Source organism: Erinaceus europaeus, chromosome 4, assembly GCF_950295315.1.
Source record: "Erinaceus europaeus chromosome 4, mEriEur2.1, whole genome shotgun sequence".
Lineage (NCBI taxonomy): Eukaryota > Metazoa > Chordata > Mammalia > Eulipotyphla > Erinaceidae > Erinaceus > Erinaceus europaeus.
In genome coordinates, this window is record NC_080165.1 from 129,495,957 (window position 1) to 129,515,350 (window position 19,394).

The 19,394-nt window shown below is 37.1% G+C and overlaps 1 protein-coding gene across 2 annotated transcripts in view; it reads right to left on the minus strand.

The window, feature by feature from the left end:
* Positions 1 to 5,945: 5,945 nt before the first annotated feature.
* The window catches only part of HSF2 (heat shock transcription factor 2), a 45,699-nt gene continuing 32,250 nt past the window's right edge, over positions 5,946 to 19,394 (minus strand). Inside the window, exons 8-13 of one of the 2 annotated variants that reach the window (XM_016187342.2) lie at positions 19,123 to 19,271; positions 18,489 to 18,722; positions 17,049 to 17,154; positions 11,870 to 11,923; positions 8,164 to 8,248; positions 5,946 to 7,188 (exon numbers count right to left, since the gene is read on the minus strand). In XM_016187342.2, the coding sequence (XP_016042828.1) occupies positions 6,896 to 7,188; positions 8,164 to 8,248; positions 11,870 to 11,923; positions 17,049 to 17,154; positions 18,489 to 18,722; positions 19,123 to 19,271 (921 nt within the window). In that variant the 3' untranslated portion in view covers positions 5,946 to 6,895. The remainder of the gene's footprint in view (positions 7,189 to 8,163; positions 8,249 to 11,869; positions 11,924 to 17,048; positions 17,155 to 18,488; positions 18,723 to 19,122; positions 19,272 to 19,394) is intronic. The other variant, XM_007521297.3, reaches the window with a different exon arrangement.

A 19,394-nucleotide genomic window follows, 5' to 3' on the forward strand; every position in this document is an offset into this window, starting at 1 on the left:
TCTTTTGTTGACCCTCTTGACTGAAATATTTGCCTCTATATGAACACAACTGAGTTTAGTAATAGAACTTTATTCAGATTTTTTTTTTTTTTTTTTTTTTTTTTTTTTAGCATTTCAGCCCAGAATAGTACCTTCCAGAAGAGTTCAGGCATCTGTGTAAAATGCAAGTTACACGTAAGGTGACAACACAAACATCTATTTTTGTTATAACTTACTAACAGGTTGGAAGGATACATGGTATACTAACTCATGACTGGCTGGTGAGATGAATGTGTGTGTGTGAGAGCATCTCTATGAACGTCCTGGCTAAAGCTACGCAGCTTTCATTGTTTGCCCTTTGAACAGCTCCCACTGAGTCTCATGAGTTCTGGACAGCTGGGTCATAGGCATCTTCCTGGCTGGCATGCCTGGCTGGCCACTGTTAACAGTTCCAGTTCTGAAAACTTTGATTTTCTGCTTATTTCTGTTCTCAGGAAAAATGTTTAAACATACTGTGGTACAATCACAATATAGAATTCTGCTTATTTCTGTTCTCAGGAAAAATGTTTAAACATACTGTGGTACAATCACAATATAGAATACTAATTGTGTGTGGTCCGGGAGGTGGCACAGTGGCTAAAGCATTAGACTCTCAAGCATGAATCCCCAGCAGCATATGTATCAGAGTAATGTCTGGTTCTTTCTCTCCTATCTTTCTCATAAGTAAGTAAAATCTTTAAAAAAGAATACTAATATGGGAGTGAACTAGTACAACTGAATTAGAACTTTAGGGAGATGGGCTAGATTATAAAAATTGAACTTCAGCCAGTTTTGAACCACTCAAAATGGATTTTTAAAAAGTTAGATATGAAACGCTTAGAAGGAAACAGGAATAAAGCTTTCTGAAATGGGTTGTATTCGGTAAGTTTGGGGGCATGACAGAGGACAAGCCACAAAACAAAAAGCAGAGAAGTGGGCTACATCCAATCTAAAAAGATTTTGGGCAGGGAAATAAAAGCTGTGGTAAGTGGGTGGTGGCTCACCCAATAAAGAACACAGTTTAACAGGCCCAAGAACCCATATTCAAGTCCCTGGCCACTGCATGGGAGCACCTGCACAGGGTAGGCGCTTCATGACTGCTAGAGCAGTGCTGTGGTGTCCTTTCTCATACTCTGAAACGTGTTCTTAAGAAAAAGGGCAGTGGGTGTAGTGGAATAGTGCGGGCACAATGCCCTAGTGAAAAAGCCCTAGTGGCAGGAAAATGTAGAAAAAGCAGAGACAGCGCACCCAGTACAGAATGTGACTTGGCACGTCCAAGGCCCTGACATTACATGGAGGCACCACAACACCAGGAAATGCCTCAGGGCTGTTGGAAAAGTACCATAAGGCCTCACCCTGTTTGTCCCACTGAATCTAAAATAAAAATGAAAGAATGGTCTGGAAGTGATAAAATCACTCATGTGTGAGATCCTAGTACCATTAAGGCAACTTACGGAATAGGAAAGGTACAAGGAACTTGGAACTCAATAGCAAAAAACAACCCATAGCAAACCACCTGTACAGACATTTTTCCATCAAGAAATAAATGGCAGCAGGTACCACGAAAAGATGTTTAACATTGCTACTCATTAGGAAAATGCAAATTAAAACCATGACATCTTAGACCTGTTACGAAGAACTTATGAAATCAAAGACAACAAATGTTGGCATTGAACAGAGCGCGAAACCTTGGTGCAGTGTTTATAAAACTGTAGACTGGCACTTGGAAGTTACTATAGGCAATATGGAGGAGGTACAAACATTTTTCAATGGGCTTCCAAGGGAATACAGGAGAAGAACATGGATCGTGCAGGCAGAGTTTGAGCCTGGCAACATCAGTAGAGCTAAGTGGTGCTTTGGTGAAAAACCAAACCTTAATGCATCCCAGAAGTTTCAACAACATTATAGATGTGGCCCAACAATTCTCAAAAATATATCCGCACTCCCAAGTTCACAACAGCATTTACAATAGCAAAAACATGGATTAAACTAAGATACCACTTATGGGAGAATGGTTAAAGAAGCAGTGGTCTGAACAGTGCTGAGTTGCCTCACGGTAAGAATATGTTCCAAGAAATGCATTAATTGGTGATAACTGTGCTTTTAAAACCTAGATGGTGTGGTCCAGGAGGTGGCGCAGTGGCTAAGGCACTAGACTGTCAAGCATGAGGTCCTGAGTTCGATCCCTGACAGCACATGTACCAGAGTGATGGCTGGTTCTTTCTCTCCTCCTATCTTTCTCATGAATGAATAAATTCTTAAAAAAAACAAAAAACCTAGATGGCAAAGCTTACTGCCTATGTAGGCTATACGAGACTGTGTCTGTGACTTTGGGACAACTATTAAAAAAAAAAAGTCACAACTGTGACTTTTGGGACACTGTAATTAGTGACCATTTTCTGAGACATCAAAGGGCACGAGGATACAATGGAATATTGAGTAGCTATAAAAAAGTAGGGGTGGGCGGGTGATGGTGCACCTGGTTAATGCACGTCACAGTGAACCAGGATCCAGGCTCGAGCCCGCTGGACCCCACCTGCAGGGGGAAAGCTTTGCGAGTGGTAAGGCAGGGCTGCAGGTGTCTCTCTCCCTATCTCCCTCTTCCCTCTTGATTTCTGAGTGTCTCTATCCAATAAAGAAAGAAAAAAAAAAGTAAGGGAGGATCAGCAAAACAGATAACTTGGCTAGTATGCTGCTTTCCCATGCACACAACCTGGCCCCCACCCACCTCACTGAAGAAAGCTTTGGACTATATTCTCTTTCACTCTTATCTCTGCCTCATCTTAAAAAAAAAAAAAAGACAACTACTTTTTTTTGTGTGTATTAACACCTAGGTAGACATATGGACCTTAAAGATATAATACATATGGTACTAGTAATACAGAAAAAGATAGGGTAGTATCTCATGTATGAAATCTTAAAAACCAATCTCATAAAAATGAAACCACTGGGTCAGGCAGTAAAACACCTAGTGGAGAAGGTACATTACCATGTGCAAGGACTAGGGCTGCAGATGTCTTTCTTTCCCTCTCTCCTCTCTCAATTTATCTCTGACCTGTCAAATGAAATATTAAAAGAAAATCAGAACAGACGTGATTAACACAGACAGGAAAGGGAGAGTTGGTACAAATGTTTGGCTATAAATATAATATCTATAAATATCAGATGCTGAGAGTTAACACTACCATATAATATATCAGGAAAGTTAAATTAAGTTCTCGTCACAAGAAGAAAATAATTTTTCTATTGTATTTTCGGAAATACAGTATCTAGATCCTACTATGTGTACTGTTTTTTAATCTGATACCCCCCTGCTCCCGGAAAGTTGCTTAGGATAAAACATCCTTTTTAAAAATTACTCAACATCTGACAAAACAAAGATTACGTATTTCTCATTTGTTCTGAGCAAACTCTAAATTCTCAGTAGAGAAATCATTTAAATATAAGAGGATGAGACAGTCTAGAAGGGAGGGAGGGAAGGAGGGGGGGGGAAGAGAAAGAAACACTGGAATTCAGTTGATTTCTGTTTTTCTTGGTTTTTCAACAAAACCAAGATAGGAATGATGACCCAATTAAATCACTAGTTGATAATCATAAAACAAACAAACCAACAAAAAAGCAACAGTGTGGACCAAGGAGACAGCCCAGCAGTTTACACAACAGACTTTCATACTCAATGGTTTTAAGTCAATGGTTTTAATGGGTTCAATCCTCAGCACACCTATAAGCTAGAGGTGAGGACAGCTTTGGTTAAAACAACAATAACAGAGGGTCGGGCAGTGGCGCAGCGGGTTAAGTGCATGTGGTGTGAAGTGCAAGGACCTGCATAAAGATCCTAGTTTGAGCCCCCAACTCCCCATCTGCAGGGGAGTCGATTCACAAGCAGTGAAGGAGGTCTGCAGGTGTCTATCTTTCTCTCCCCCTCTGTCTTCCCCTCCTCTATTTCTCTCTGTTCTATCCAACAATGACATCAATAACAATAACTATAACAACAATAAAAAAACAAGGGAAACAAAAAGGAAAATAAATTAAAAGAAGAAAACAACAATAACAGTAATTCTGGTATGCTTACTTTGAGCTCCAAAAGGAACTTGAGTGAGCCAGCAATGAGAAAATTCTTTCCATTTTCACTGACTTATTTTTCTTTGTGGTACAAAGTTTATAGAACCCTGTATGTCTCAAAATAAAAATAAAATCAATGCCAGTTTACTGACATTACAAATTAACTCCCAGATAGAAAAAAAAAAAAAAAGAATGTTTGGAGGTGACTAAAGATAGATTTCATCCCACCAAGAGATGTATTTCTGATTTAAAAAAAAAAAAAGAACTTACTTATGGTGAATAACAGTACGTCAAAAACTGGGCTGCAATGTGTTAAACACTAAAAGGCATTGCAGACTTAATACTTCAAGTTCTTAAACTGCTTAGATTTTATTAGTTTGGTTTTTCAAATTTTTTAAAATTTATTTTTATTATTAAATAGAGAGAAATTGAGACAGGAGAGGGAGAAATAGAGGGAGAGACAGAGAGACACCTGCACCTCTGTTTCACCACTCCTGAAGCTTTCCCCTTGCAGGTGGGGGCCAGGGACTTGAACTTGGGTCCTTGTGTACTGTAACAAGTGCACCACTGCCTGGTCACTAGTTTTTCTTTTTAGTCTAATTTGTAAGCTGACTGAATTCTGCCACTAGACTTAAATGGCTTAAGCAATTCTAATAATTTTTTCCCCAAAATATCTAAATTACCTACATCATGCCAGATATGAAAATCCTTTGGTCTTGTCAGCACCCAAGATGTACTTCACTTTACTGCTATTATTAGCACCTCAGTAACATCACTATTTTTGTTTATAAAGTTGGAAATAATCTAACTGAACTGCAAGAGAAGAAATGGAAGTTGTTTGGCGATCAGTTATCAGTGTCTGCCCACAAATATTTCAGTTGTTCTGATCAACTTTATTTATAACTGGAAACAAACTTTTAAAATAGTTCTTAAATCCAGAGAAATATGATGGTATTTTCAATGTATAACTTTTCATGTACAGTAAAATAATTAAAATTCTTTGGGGTAGTAATAGTAGATAATCGTGGATATCAAATCACTAACATTTAAAGTCTTTTAGATATTTAAACACAAACACATACACAGTAGCAGTAGTAACAATATCCTAAAAGCCTTACAACTATTTAAACTTAAGATAAAAAATAATCTTAAGTGGATGGGACATGGAACTCTGGTGTTGGGAACCGTGTGGAATTGTACTCCTGTTATCTTACAATCATGTTAATCAGTATTATATCACTAATAAAAACAAGTAAATAAATAAATTAATTAAAATGTGATCTTGAAAAGCACTAGGGTGCATAGAGTTTTTCTAAATTATTTTTAGAATATGTCCAGAGCCCCAAGAAGAAATCTACAATGAAGAAAAGGGTGGGGAGGGAAGAAAGGTAATAAGAAGAGGAAAAAGTCTCTAAATTCTTTACTTTGAAATTACTTCTAGGACAGCATCTATAGCTTATTAGGAAAAAAAAATTCTGGAGTCTTGAATTACTTTCCCCAGGTACTACTGTTAGTCAAGTACTTTAGGATCTGTTAAGGGTTTCTTATCCCTCTGTGCCAGACATTATTTTGAATTTTTTATATTATATATGAGAAATCTCAATATACTGAAGATAGTAGAAGGCCATCCTTGTAATTCCTCATCAAACAGTCCTTCCTATAAAATAGTTAGGTAGTAACTATACTGCTTCTGAGCCTCCGTCTTAATATGGAATTCTCTAAGTGATAAAGAAGTGTTCTTGCCTTGCATTAATTAAATCTCCTACTGAGTGACTATTCCAAAGGAAGGAAGTTCTCTGTTTTACTTACATGGCTTTTTGGGCATCCAATCCAGTTACATTGTTCTTAACTCATTTGGAACAAGGAAAGGCATACAGTTCTTTATTAAAAACATAGCAAGTTGGTATAATTTCTGAACAAAGAACTTGAAAACACATTAAGTTCAGAGGCATTATCTTCCTTTGTTGCAATACATAGTTTCTCTCTTGAGAGGAGGCACAAAGATCTTGATGTGACTCACATTAAGAATAAGAGACAACAAACACAGTTTACAATTCAAATACCTACTCCCTATGATAAGGAAAAATTGTCACATATGGTGTCACCTCCAAAGAAGGCACGTAACAGACACTAGTACGCAACATTCATTATATTTATTTTACTAAATAGTATGGTTCAAACAAACGAACAAACAAACAAACCAGCAAACTTGTACTTAAAACTAGTCCAAGGAGGCGGAGCTGGAACCGTGTCATACAGCAAGAGCAAGCACTCATGTATTCTTTGCCTTTTCTGTTGGACATGAACGAACTTCTCTAAACCAAGAGAGACAAATGAAGTTTTACAAGATACAGGCACTTTATGTTCCCAGGTTTAAAAGTAAGCCGAGTGGAAAATAAGTGAGAAAAGTAACGGGAGCAGAGAAAGCTTGAGGTGGCCTACTGTTAGTTTTAGTGACTTAATACCTGATGCAGACAGACAGTATCAAACAAGTAAAATAAACCAAGTTTTAACTGGGATTTATAGGTTCATCTGTAAAACAGAAATCCAATTCACTGTAAGGAAAATGGCCATTTGACTTCAAATTAAAGATATGCCAACACTGTGCATTACATCTTGTGCACCTACATAGCTGAGCAACACTGAAAGCTTTGTAAGAGTGTGTGGTCAGAGAGAAAAGCAAAAGGTGCTTTCAAGTCCACAGTATCTGATTAAACGAAACAATTTACAAAAAAAAAAGTACCATATGATACTTTAAAATAAATAGTTCATCATTTTGATGAATATATACATACAGAGTCCACTTCTTGAGGATTTAACTATCTAAAAGCGGCATATCGCTATCCAGAGGTGCAGGAGCAAGTTCACACAAATAAAACAGTGTAGCTTCACTAGCTTCAGCTTCAGTCAATGGTTCCAAGCGAACGAGCTTACTCTGGGTTGGTTCTGGGTCCAAGTTGCTACCCAGAAGTTCATCAGCCTCTATGGATTTATCTACAGAGGACACAACTTCTGATGCTGTCACACTCCCTTGTTCAACAGTAGGAGTAGGGTTCCCATCCAGAAATGCAAGAAGTGGAAACGCAGTGTACTGGATAAGCTGCTTGTCTACAATACAGAAAAGGTAAGTGACAAGCTGTTAACAATCCTAGGTATCATATGACATGGACTTAAACTTTCCTAGAAGTCAGGCAGAATGCCTTGTACTATTGAGCATTGAATATTAGTGGCCACTACACTACTAAACAATATGCATTTTCATGGGAGACCAGAAAAATGTTCTCTTACCACCAGCTGAACTCTGTATAATGGTTCAAATTGAAGTTGGAAAGAAATAGAAAACAGTAAAGTGCATCTGGGCAATCCCCACGTTGCGGGGTCAAGTGGGATATATGACACTTTGTGTCAGTAAATTTAAAAATAAGCTAGTCAGAAAAGTTAATTTTATTCAACAATTATGAATGTCCTTTCAGGGACAGGGCAGTGGCACACTTGGCTGAGTGTATACACAGCCATGTACAGGGACCTAGGTTCAAGCCCCAGACCCTCACATGCAAGAGTCAAGCTTCATGAGTAGGGAAGCAATGCTGTAGGTATCTATCTCGTCCTATTTCTCTGCCCCTCTCAATTTCTTTCTGAACTATCAAATGTAAGAAAAACAAAATTTAAAAAAGGAACGCTTTCAGTTTTCCTAATGTTAAATAGAAAACTGTAGCAAACTTCAAGAACTATTATTTCATCAATTCAATTTTCTCTACATGCCAAATCATGAGACATAATAAAATGAAAAAGACTGTTTTTTTTCCCAGTTTTCTTAATGTTAAATAGAAAAATGTTACAAAATTAATTTTCTCTATATGTTAAATCTTGTTAGACTATTCACAGAACTGAGACTAGTAATTCAGTGTTCAATTCATTATGTTTAACAAGTAATCACTTAGTGCACTGAACAGGTTCTTAGAAACTATAAATTTAAATGAAACAATGTATACCAAAGCAGACCCCTGAGTGGTGTTTCGTTCAGGATTAGTCTAAGACTGCTTTTTCTTAGAATCAATAGAGTCATAATATATTTACACTTACCTGCTTTGGGTTTAGATTTTCTTCCTTCTTCTACAACCGGCTGAACCACATTGTTCTTGGGAGCTTCTAATACTTTATTGTCAGACTGAAATAAAGAGTAACATAAAACAAATATCATTTTATAGACCCCTAAATATAGCAAACAATCATTAAAAAAAAATCTAGCAAAGCATGTGAATGCTGGTTTATTATTGGGAATACATGGGGGGAGAGAGCATCAGAAAAGACAGACTTGACAGGATTCGAATAGATGTAACAAGAAAGAACCTGAATTAGGATGGAGAAGAAGGCTTTTCAAGGGTAGAATAAACAGAATTTGTTAAGGGTGAAAGATGGGAATGAATCACAGGTGGCTGATTTCAAACTACTAAGTAATAATTCTTTAAACAAACTCATTTTCAATGGCCTTGACTAAAACCATATTATACATTTCATTTGTAAACAGAATATTTAGCATAAATGAACATATTTAGAATATCTTAGGACGAAATGATGACATCCTTAGAACTATCCCTATAATTGGGTCCTCAAAGTTGAGATGCTGTTTTCTTCATTTCCTTTTCTGTGGCTGTTCCCTTCTTTACTGACATTTAAATTAATTCTTTCAACCACTCTATTCTTTCTTTATATCTAATTATAAACAGATTACATCTTTAGTGTTAAGTTCTTCAGTGCTCTTTCCAAGGACTTCAATCTGAGGTGCAGAAGTTCACGTTTTTTCCTGAATTGCTGTTAAGTCTCAGGTATCTGACACGCTGATTAGGTATATATGGTGTAGTAAAACTGTTAAACCCAATGATGTCCATCATAAAATGACCCAGAAAGTTTTCACAATTCAAAGAAAATAACCCAAGATTTAACAAAAACTATTTAAACCTTTCCAAACATTTAGAGATTTTCTCATTTAACGATAAACAGACATTAATGCAGTGATACTGTATCTTTGTATTTCCTCAAGTAAGTGTTTTCTTTTTCCTTTTTTTTTTTTTTTAAGATTTTATTTATTTATTAATGAGAAACATAGGAGAGAGAAAGAACCAGCTATCACCCTGGTACATGTGCTGCCAGGGATTAAACTCAGGACCTCATGCTTGAGAGTCTGATGCATTATCTACTGCACCACCTCCCGGACCACAAATAGGCGTTTTCAAGGGTGCTATTGTTATTTGAAAAATAATGAGAGGGCCAGGCAGTGGCTCAGTTGGTTAAGTGCACACATTTCAGTGTGCAAGGTCCCAGGTTCAAGCCCCTGGTCCCCACTTGCAGGTGGGAAGCTTCATGAGCGGTGAAGTAGGGCTGCAGGTGTCTCTCTGTCTCTCTCATTCTTCATCTCCTCTTCCCTCTCAATTTCTGGCTGTCTCTATCCAATAAATAAAATATAAATAAAAAAAAGAAAAATGAGAAACAGGCTAACAAATGGGCTTCATCTCCCATGAAAATGCTTATTGTTTAGTAGTAACCACTGATTTTCAATACTCAGTAGTATAAGGCATCCTGACTTTTAGGAAAGTTTAAGTCCATATCATATGATACCTATGATAACAGCTTACCCCTTACTTGAAAATATTAATGTACACATATTGATTCTAGAATTACAATGAAAATCATATAATACTTTAAGTATTATAGAACAATATACAATTTACTATTTAACTGCAATTTCTGAAAAATCTATTTAATCTATTTTGGAGTACTAATGAGTATAATCCAAGACTAACTCAACATCCTGCAATAAGCAATAAAATACATTCAATTAATTAACGACATGGGTTCATTCAACTTACAGACCAACACACAAGAGTAGGGTCATATTTACTGAAATCCAATGCTGAGGTGAAATATAGAATATTACTATATAAATTCAAGTAAACTATGGCCCACATGGCAAATTCAGTTGCCTGTTGTTTAGCAAAAATTTTATTGGAGCATAGTTATGGTCATTCTTTAATGTACTGCTGATAACTGTTTTCATACAATTGTAGAGTTAAGTGGTTACAACCCAGAAGCTATAACCTGCAAAACCAAAAACTAGCCTTCAAGATGCGTGCAAACTAGTAAGTATCATCCACAAACTGAATCTATAGTCAAATTTCTAGTTAGAAAATAAAATTTGTTTTCAACTCTTAAGTTACCCAGGCTATACTTTTATAAAAGTAGAAAATTTGGTCACATGAATTTGGACAAATGCCAGAGGATTTGACTTATCCCTCGTATGCAATAAAGAATAGAGACTATTAAACAATTTGATATAGATATAAGATAAACAGTATAGTAAATAACTTTTTCAGCTCAGTAAGGTATGGCCAAGTAATAGTATAATTTATGAAACCTCACACTGCATTTGTTACTCACTAAAAACCATATGCAAAGAATTTGTCAGGGTCAGGAAGTGTATCACTTGGTAGAGCACACACTTTACCATGCACAAGAACCAAGGTTCAAGCACCTGCACAACATGGGTCATAGGAATACCAGCCACTTGGAAATTTCATGAGTTGTGGAGCAGCAAAGTGTAGTTTCTCACCTCTCTGTCCCTGAGATTGGAGACTGAGGTGGGGGAGTGGGGGTGGTGTGTGTGTGTGTGTGTGTGTGTGTGTATGTCTCTCTCTCCCCCACACATACAATGGGAAAAGTAAAACAATGGAGGGAAAAAGCCCCAGTGAGGGAAAAAATTCTTATCAATACTTACTAATCGCAAATGGGGTTCCTTTAAGTTTAGGAAAATAACAAAAACATTACTTAATATAACAAGTCTAAAATCCATACTTCACTTTTTCAACTGGCCTTATGATTACTTTACATTCCTGAACTTTTACTGCATGCTAATAAAACAAAGAAGACTGTGAGTATCAGTAAATTTTCAATAGAAATGCTGAGGAGCTGTTCACAGATAGAGTAAGAACAGAGAGGGTTATGTGGTGATTCAACCAGTATAGTGCTGGTTATTACTATGTATGTGGACCTGGGTTTAAGTCCTTGGTCATCACATAGGAGGATCTGCTCGGGGAAGCTACACAGGCAGTGTCGCCACACTGTGCTGTTTCTCTTTCGTCTGCTCCTGCAGCCCTTGCCTCCTAAGTCTCACCCTCTATTAAATAAAGGAGTGGAGTTGTCCAGTCACTAATGCCCAGTGATAATCCTGGTGGCATAAACAAATGTAAAGTACAAAGAAAAAATATTTTTACTTTAATCTTTTTTATTATATTTATTTATTGGATAGACAGTCAGAAATCAAGAGGGAAGGGGGTGATAAAGAGGAAGAGAGAGAAAACCTGCAGCACTGCTTCACCACCCACAAAGCTTTCCCTCTGCAGGTGGAGACAGGGAATTTGAACTCTGGCCCTTGCACAATGTAACATGTGCACTCAACAAGGTGTGCCACCACCTAGCCCCAAGAAAATTGTATTTTAACAACTTACTTCAGTGATTCATCTGAACATGCTAAGTTTATTCAGTTATTTTCCAACACATTATGAATATAAATTTCATACTGGTAGTTAACCATAAAAGTGCCAAAAGAATTGGGCACCCATTTATCTCATAACCAAAGTCTAATTTTCCATCTAGACTTTTACTGTTTTGGTCAAACATAGATGAGGTATATAAAATACTTTTTGTAACTGACAGTAACACTACTGTTTACTCACTAGAACTCTTTTCGTTCTTATACCTATGTGTCCTGAGCAACATGAATTTTAAAACTTACTTTTGTATTATTGATGTAATCTGTGGGGTTCATCTGCACAGAATTAGTGAAAAGCTGAAAGACCAAATGAGAAAAATAAGTTTAAATTTTTTTTAAAGAATTAACTATGTGTTCAAAAAATGTATATAGCCATGTGGGTGAAGAGATGTACCTCCTATACTAGAAAGTTTCCTCACAGCAAAAACAAGAAAAACAGAATTACAACAGTACAGCAAATTAGCCCATCAATCTCACTGTAAAGTGTGAGAACTTCTCTATAAAACATGGCTCACTTGAGAAAAAACAATAATTTTCCCATCTTCTATTCTCCCTCATTTGTTCTGTATTGTTCTTCCAAAATACACTTGCCCTGATATGGAACTCAAGACTGAGCTCCTTGCCCTGACTCTCTGCTTGCTATGATAGATAAGAATATGCTCTGCGACAGTGACTTCTAGATTGCCTCTCAAGAGAAGACCTGTGACTAACTGGTGTATCTACACATGGGTCCCTTTCCTCTCTAATGGCACCATAATACTAAGATTGCCGTGCACTAAACTCCTTAATTTACAGTTTTTAATTTGTTTGATTCAAAGTTATACTACAGAGATTTACTAAGCAGCTAGAAAATATTTGACATAAAGAATACACGATGACGATACTATTCCTGCTCTGTAGGAGCTTACAATCTGAAAGATAAGGCATCAAATAGCAACATATGATTAAATATACTTCATTACTTAAAGATGTATGGTGGGACTCAAATATACTAAGGAGTTTGAAGAAAAGGACAAAGAGGGAAAACAGACAAATAGTTTCTCTCTCTCTCACTCTCTCTCTCTCTCTCTCTCTCTCTCTCACACACACACACACAGAAAAACCTGATGAAACTTGGCAATATGCATCTATCTGTCAAGAAGGTTAGGATCTGGAAAGGAAGGAATGAAGGGAAAAGGACATTAGTTTTATTTATTTATTCATTCCCCTTTGTTGCCCTTGTTTTATTGTTATTGTTGTCATTGGATAGGACAGAGAGAAATGGAGAGAGGAGGGGGAAGACAGAGAGGGGGAGAGAAAGACACCTGCAGACCTGCTTCACCACTTGTGAAGCAACTCCCCTGCAGGTGGGGAGCCAGGGCTCGACCAGGATCCTTAAGCCAGTCCTTGTGCTTTGCACCACCTGTGCTTAACCCGCTGCGCTACAGCCCGACTCCCGGAAAAGTCCATTATTACAGCATTGACAATAAGGAAAGAAGGATGGGTTGTGATATTCTGCCAGCTTTAATGGCCGTGGGTGGAAACAACCCCAACAATAGTATATAATGACTAAAGCATTTTAGGAGAACAAGTAGATCCAGTGATTCACAAGACAGAATAAATTAAAAAGCAGAGAGGCTCCTCTGACACCTTATTTAGACGCTGATTCCTCTCCTTAAGGTTCCACATTTCTAGTAGTCCTAAAAATACCTTTCATCTCATTAACTCAGGTCATTAACCTCTTTTCATTTCATAACCACCTTTAAACCATCCTAAAAACAGAAGAGACTTAGTTTCTTCAGAAAAGATAGGGGCAGAAGGGTAGCTCACCCAGTCGAGTGCACACTTTACCATGCATGAGGACAAGGGTTCGAGTCTCTGGCACCAAGTGGAAGCACCATGCACAAGGGAAAGCTTCACAAGTAGTGGAATGGTGCTGTGGTGTCTCTCCTCCTCTTTCTGTCTCTCTCCCTCTCTGTTTCTATCTGTGATTGAAAGGAAAAAAAATGTCTGCTGGGAGCAAAAGACTGTAAAAGTGAGAAGACCCAGTGCTAAGATTGCGGGGGGGGGGGGGGGGTGAGAGAAAGAGATTGAGAGGTTAACCATTACTGTCAAACTCTGCCAGGTCAGCTCATCTTCATCTCAAAAGCCTGATGATTACCATTTTGTCCTTATTGATCACAGCATCTGAGGAGGACCAAAAGTAAGTTTCATACTCCTTAATGGCCCCCACTTATAACCACTGACTCAGAAACAACTTTATTCCCAGATAATAGTAACTTTTATTACTTGCAGATGAAAAGTGTGAAGAAAAAAGTGGGTTATATAGGAGCTACCATAGTTGGCTGAATTCCCAAGCCCCTACTGTTGACACCATAGTATGTCACTCACTACTCAACTCTCCTTTCCTCAGCATACTTATTTTAGCTTATCCATCTCAGAGAACAAGGCAAGCTGCAAGTAGATTTGTTTATTTCTCACAATATAGCATAAAAAAGAAAAGATGAGAGTTGGCAAGCCAGTTGTGATTTGTCATGTGTGTGACCCAGGTTGGAATATTCCCCAAAGTACTGGGGGAAGCTCTGATGTTGTGGTCTCTTTCACACACACCCCAACACACCCGCACCCCCACACACCCCCACACACACCCACACACTATCTCCCTCACTTTCTCTATTTCTCTCTCTATTAGAAAAAGTCAACCCCCTGGTGAGAAGCCCTGGTGTGAGCAAAATAAACAAATAAAAATTTTTAAAAAAAGGTTTTACATAAGAGAAACAGCAATGGAAACAGAAAGCAAGGATCACCTGTGAATGTTATTTTGGAAACTACATAGGACTTAATGAAAAGATAAAGATAAGAAAACCAGAATAACTCTGACACAAATATTGAATAAATAATAGGTGAATAAAAACAAGTATAATACCAAAACAGAAAATTTTAAAATTTGTGGGGGCTAGGTGGTGGTGCACTTGGTAAAACACATAGAAAACATTAAAGTTGAAAAAATTAGTTAGACAATGAAGGAGAGTGCTAATGACTTTAAAATCAACAAAAAGTTCTACTATAGAAAATCAGTATCTTAATAATGAAAAGTTGATTATTCCTCACAACAGGTCTTCATATACGTAAGTACTAGGCATATTTAAGAGATGAGGAGACTGGGGAAGAGAAGTTAACATTCCCACTGTAAACATTAAAAGCCAATAATAAGAGCTAAATCTGTTCTATTCAAAATAAATCTTCTACTAGTACACTGGTCTAGTTAGAAGAAAATCCAGTCTGCTTAATACAGACAAACCAAATATCACAGACTTGACAGGATTAGAGTGGATAAGCAAGTTTCCAGAAGAAACAGAACACTGAAAAAGTAGCAATATAGTCACACATTTCTACAGTTTTGTAGTGAAAGGATTAGAAAAACAAAATGACAACTGTGCAGATCAACACTTCAAAAAAGGATTTTATGGTTATGTTTGTTTGCAGAACCAGGGTCTTATGCATGCACAAATTTCACAACTCTGGGTCAATTTTCCATTTAGAGAGAAATGTGATGTCAGGGCTTGGACCTGAACCATGTGCATGACAAGGCAGGTGCCCTAGCTGCTCAACTATCTTTCCAACCCCATAAAATGTTTAAGATAGGGGGAGATTTGTATGTGTTAAGGAAAGATTAAGCTAAAGCTATGAAAAAAAAAAACAGGTAAAAAATATACAAAACTGCTTTAAAGAGGAAGTATTTCCTTGAAAAAGAACGGATAGGAGCTTGGTGGTGACATACCTAGTTAAGCATACACTTTACAATGCACATGGACCTGGGTTCAAGCCCTGGATCCCCACTTGCAGGGAGAAAGCTTCACAAGCATTGAAGCAGGTCTGCAGGTGTCCCTCTGTTTCTCCCCCTCCCTATTTCCATCTCCCCTCTAAGTTTCTCTCTATCCTATCCAATAAAATAAACTTAAAAACAAAAAGGAAGGAAGGAAGGAAGAAAAGAAAGCAGGAAGAGAGAGAAAGAAAGGAAAAGAAAGGATGTAAGGTTTCACAGGTTGTGAACAAACTAAGGAATGGTGTTTTATCAACTATGAACATGAAATGACTGGCTGGATGAATGCCCTTTTGGACAAAAAGTATGATGAATGCTCCAAAACTGAATTAAAATGACCTAGATGAAGACTGTGAGAATTTGTAGAGGATTGAGTTAGGAGGTTTTATTTCTTCCTCACTGTTCTAAGGGGTAGATAATTTGAAAAGTCCCCAGATTCAATGGAGGAAAAAATTGGCAGAATCAAGAAAAATTGACAAGTGACCGTTAAATAATTATCATGCATGTTGAATTCAGTGAATATGGCAATACAGGACAGCAATGAAATGAAAACTTTAAGGAAGGTGCAATCTATCTTGGGAAGAAACTTACATTTTGAAGTAAAATCACACTGACAAAGACTAATGAGAAGCAGAAGAATAAGGTGGTAAATCAGCATGATTTAAAGAGTAGGAAAGGACTACCTTCAGTCTCACTGAAAATGTCATGAAAGACCAAAACTAGAGTCTTTCAGTGTAAAAAAAAAAAAAAAAAAAAAAGCTGAATTTGAAGACAAGAAATGCAGGGAAAAAGTGAGAAACAGAGCTTTTCAGGATAAAGAGATAAACATTTTCATAGAAGGAAAACACAGAACTCTGGATAGAAATTCACCTGGAGAGGACCAGGCCATACAGGAAATTTTAAGAGGGAAGGCAGAAACAAAAACAAAGAGTGAGGAGAAGGTTAGCCTAAGAAATTAATATGCATTTGCAATCCAGATAACATTAAAGATAACATTAGTTCATAAAGCCAGTGGTGAGTATTAGAGCAAAGATACATTAGGATTCAGAAAACAGAATACAGCAAATATAACATGATAAACATTCTATTTGAAAGACATTAATTCCTAAGGTACAAAAAAAGTATCTATTTCCTGGCTAAGAATCTTTATTTGTAATTGTCACCAATCAGTTCATTCTGTAACAAAACATAACACACAAGTCCAGAAGACTTGAATTTAACAGTACTATTAAACAATGTCACTAAGGTATTACAAGGGATTAACTGAACTGCTATTCAAAGAGGAGTAGTGACAACTCTCTTTACTGTCCTGAATCCATCTGTTATTCTTACTCAAAACTCATTTTTTTGAAAAGAAAAAACAATATATGAGAAATAACTTAGAGCTAGGGAAACAGCACAATAAAACTATACAAAAAATTCTTTCATGCCAAAGGTACCAAAAGTCCCAAGTTCAATACCCAACACCACCATAAAACAGAGCCGAAGAGTTCTTTGGTAAAAATAAATAATAAATAAAACAAGTAAATAAAAATGACGATTTATAAGTATATATAAGATTATAAGTATGCATTATATACATGAACTTCCAGCACAGCAAAAAGTTTTCAAAGTACGTACATCAACCAGGAGATCTGGGTCTATGCTAAACTGTCTTCCTGACAGCATGGCTTGGAAGTCCTCTAAACTGCAATCAATACTGTCCAGATAATCCAACAGTTCAACCCTAAGAGGAAAATAAATGAGATCAAATATTAGGTTTTCCTGTTTTTTAAGAACACTAAAATCTGCTCAATTGTTAGCCAATACATAAAGAGATACTACTTAATTCTGGCCTGAAGTTCTGGCTAGTAGAAAATTCAGTCTTTACACAAAACTTTAGTATTAACCCCTTCCCCCCAAAAGATCATTTATCTTACGCATTTTCTTTTTTCGTTTTTTAAATAGCTGGTGAAACAGAAATGAGGGAGGGATATGTAACTCATCATGGTTATATCTGCAGCACTGCTCTACCACTTGTGAAGTTTCCCTACAGGTGAGGACCAAGGTCTAGAATCTAGAATCCAGGTTTTCATGTTCTCTACCTGGTAAGCTACCACTTAGCCTCCAGATTTCTTAAAGGAACCTGAAGACTTGCCAAGAAAATACCAAGACTGATATTGTGATATTAACTATTGCTTATTTATTTAGTTTTTATTGCCACCAGGCTTATTGTTGGGGCTTAGTGTCAGCACAATGTATCCACTGCTCCAAGCAGCCGTTTTGCTTTTTTTTTTTTCCCCCTCTTTTATCTGATGGGTCAGAGAGAAACTGAGAGAAGATGGAAAGAAAGGGTGAAAGATGCCTGCAGACCTGCTTCACTACTCTTGCAAGTGGGGAACAGGGAGGGGTTTGACCCAGGTTCTTGCTCATGGGAACATGTACACTCAAGAAAGGCAAGTTTTTGTTTTTTTTAATTTTTATATATTTATTTCCCCTTTTGTTGCCCTTGCTGTTTTTTATTGTTGTTGTAGTTATTATTGTTGTTGTTACAAATGTCGTCGAAGGATAGGACAGAGAGAAATGGAGAGAGGAGGGGAAGACAGAGAGAAGGAGAGATAGATAGACACCTGCAGACCTGCTTCACTGCCTGTGAAGCAACTCCCCTGCAGGTGGGGAGCTGGGGGCCTTGAACCAGGATCCTTAAGCCGGTCTTTGCGCTCAGCGCCACGTGTGCTTAACGTGTTGCGCTACCACTAGACTCCCAAGAAAGGCAAGTCACACAGTTTCATAATCTGAAAGCAAGATCAAAGAAAAAGAAACTAGTTTCAAGTGAGCAAAGAAAGCTAGTATAGGGCTAAGAGGTGGCTCAGGAAGTACAGAACATTATGTTACCCTGCCCAAGGGCAAGGGTTCAAGCTCCTGGTCCCCACCTGTGTGGAGGGGAGTTCAGAATCTTTGGAGCAGTGCTGCAGGTGACTATCTCCCCCTCACCTCTCAATTTCTGTCTCTACTAAAAAAAAAAAAAAAACATTTTTTTAAAAAAGCAAATAAAGAAAGTAACAATTAAGTGGGACTCACTTTCCCAAAAGATTGATGTTATCATTTAAAATAGAATCCATCATGGTCACAGGATCTTCTGTGGTCAAACTAGATGAGCCATTTAGCTGAACAGCACTAGACATGAGAGGATTGATGCCATCACTGCTTGAGCTTAAAGATTCTCTGACTACTTCATTTTGTTCTCCACTTTGAATGACAGGAGCATACTCATCTTCATTGTCATCTTCAACAATGACAATATCAGGGTACTGGCTACAGCTATATTGGTAATATGAGAAAGAACCAATTAAGTTGTCAGACATTCTATAAATACAATTTCTCAACTCATTCTGCATGCAAACTCTTTCCGCAAGTCACCTATTTTAGATGTCTTGGCATAACAATTAATACTTAATTATAACAAAAGATCACAAAGAATCATCTAAAGGCTATTTTACTACAAAATAAAAATAAAATAAAAATCAGAACTCTCATTTTGCTGTTGTTGCTATTTGTTTCTTACCAAAAAGGATGGCATCATTTGTTTGAATAATCTATTAATTTTCAAATTACTAATCCAAATGTATGTTAGATAATAATTTATATTGAATTCAGCTCTTTGGTGAGAAAAATAACAAAGATTTTCATAAGTTTTAATTCAAAATTTCCTTACTTGGAAGGATCTGATATAACATCCTCATTTGTATCTGGAATAACTGAAATATTTTCTTCATCTCCATTATCATCAGTAACATCATAAATAATGATGTCATCTGAAATTCGGTCTCTCGGCTTTAAACCTTCAGTTCTACTGTGTGGAACCTAAACAACCAGAGAGAGAAGCATCAGTAAAACTGAACTGAATACTAAGAAAATGACATTTTAAAAACAAGGCGATTTAGCTCCTAGTACCTATTAGATGTTAAAGATGGAATGGTTCTAATA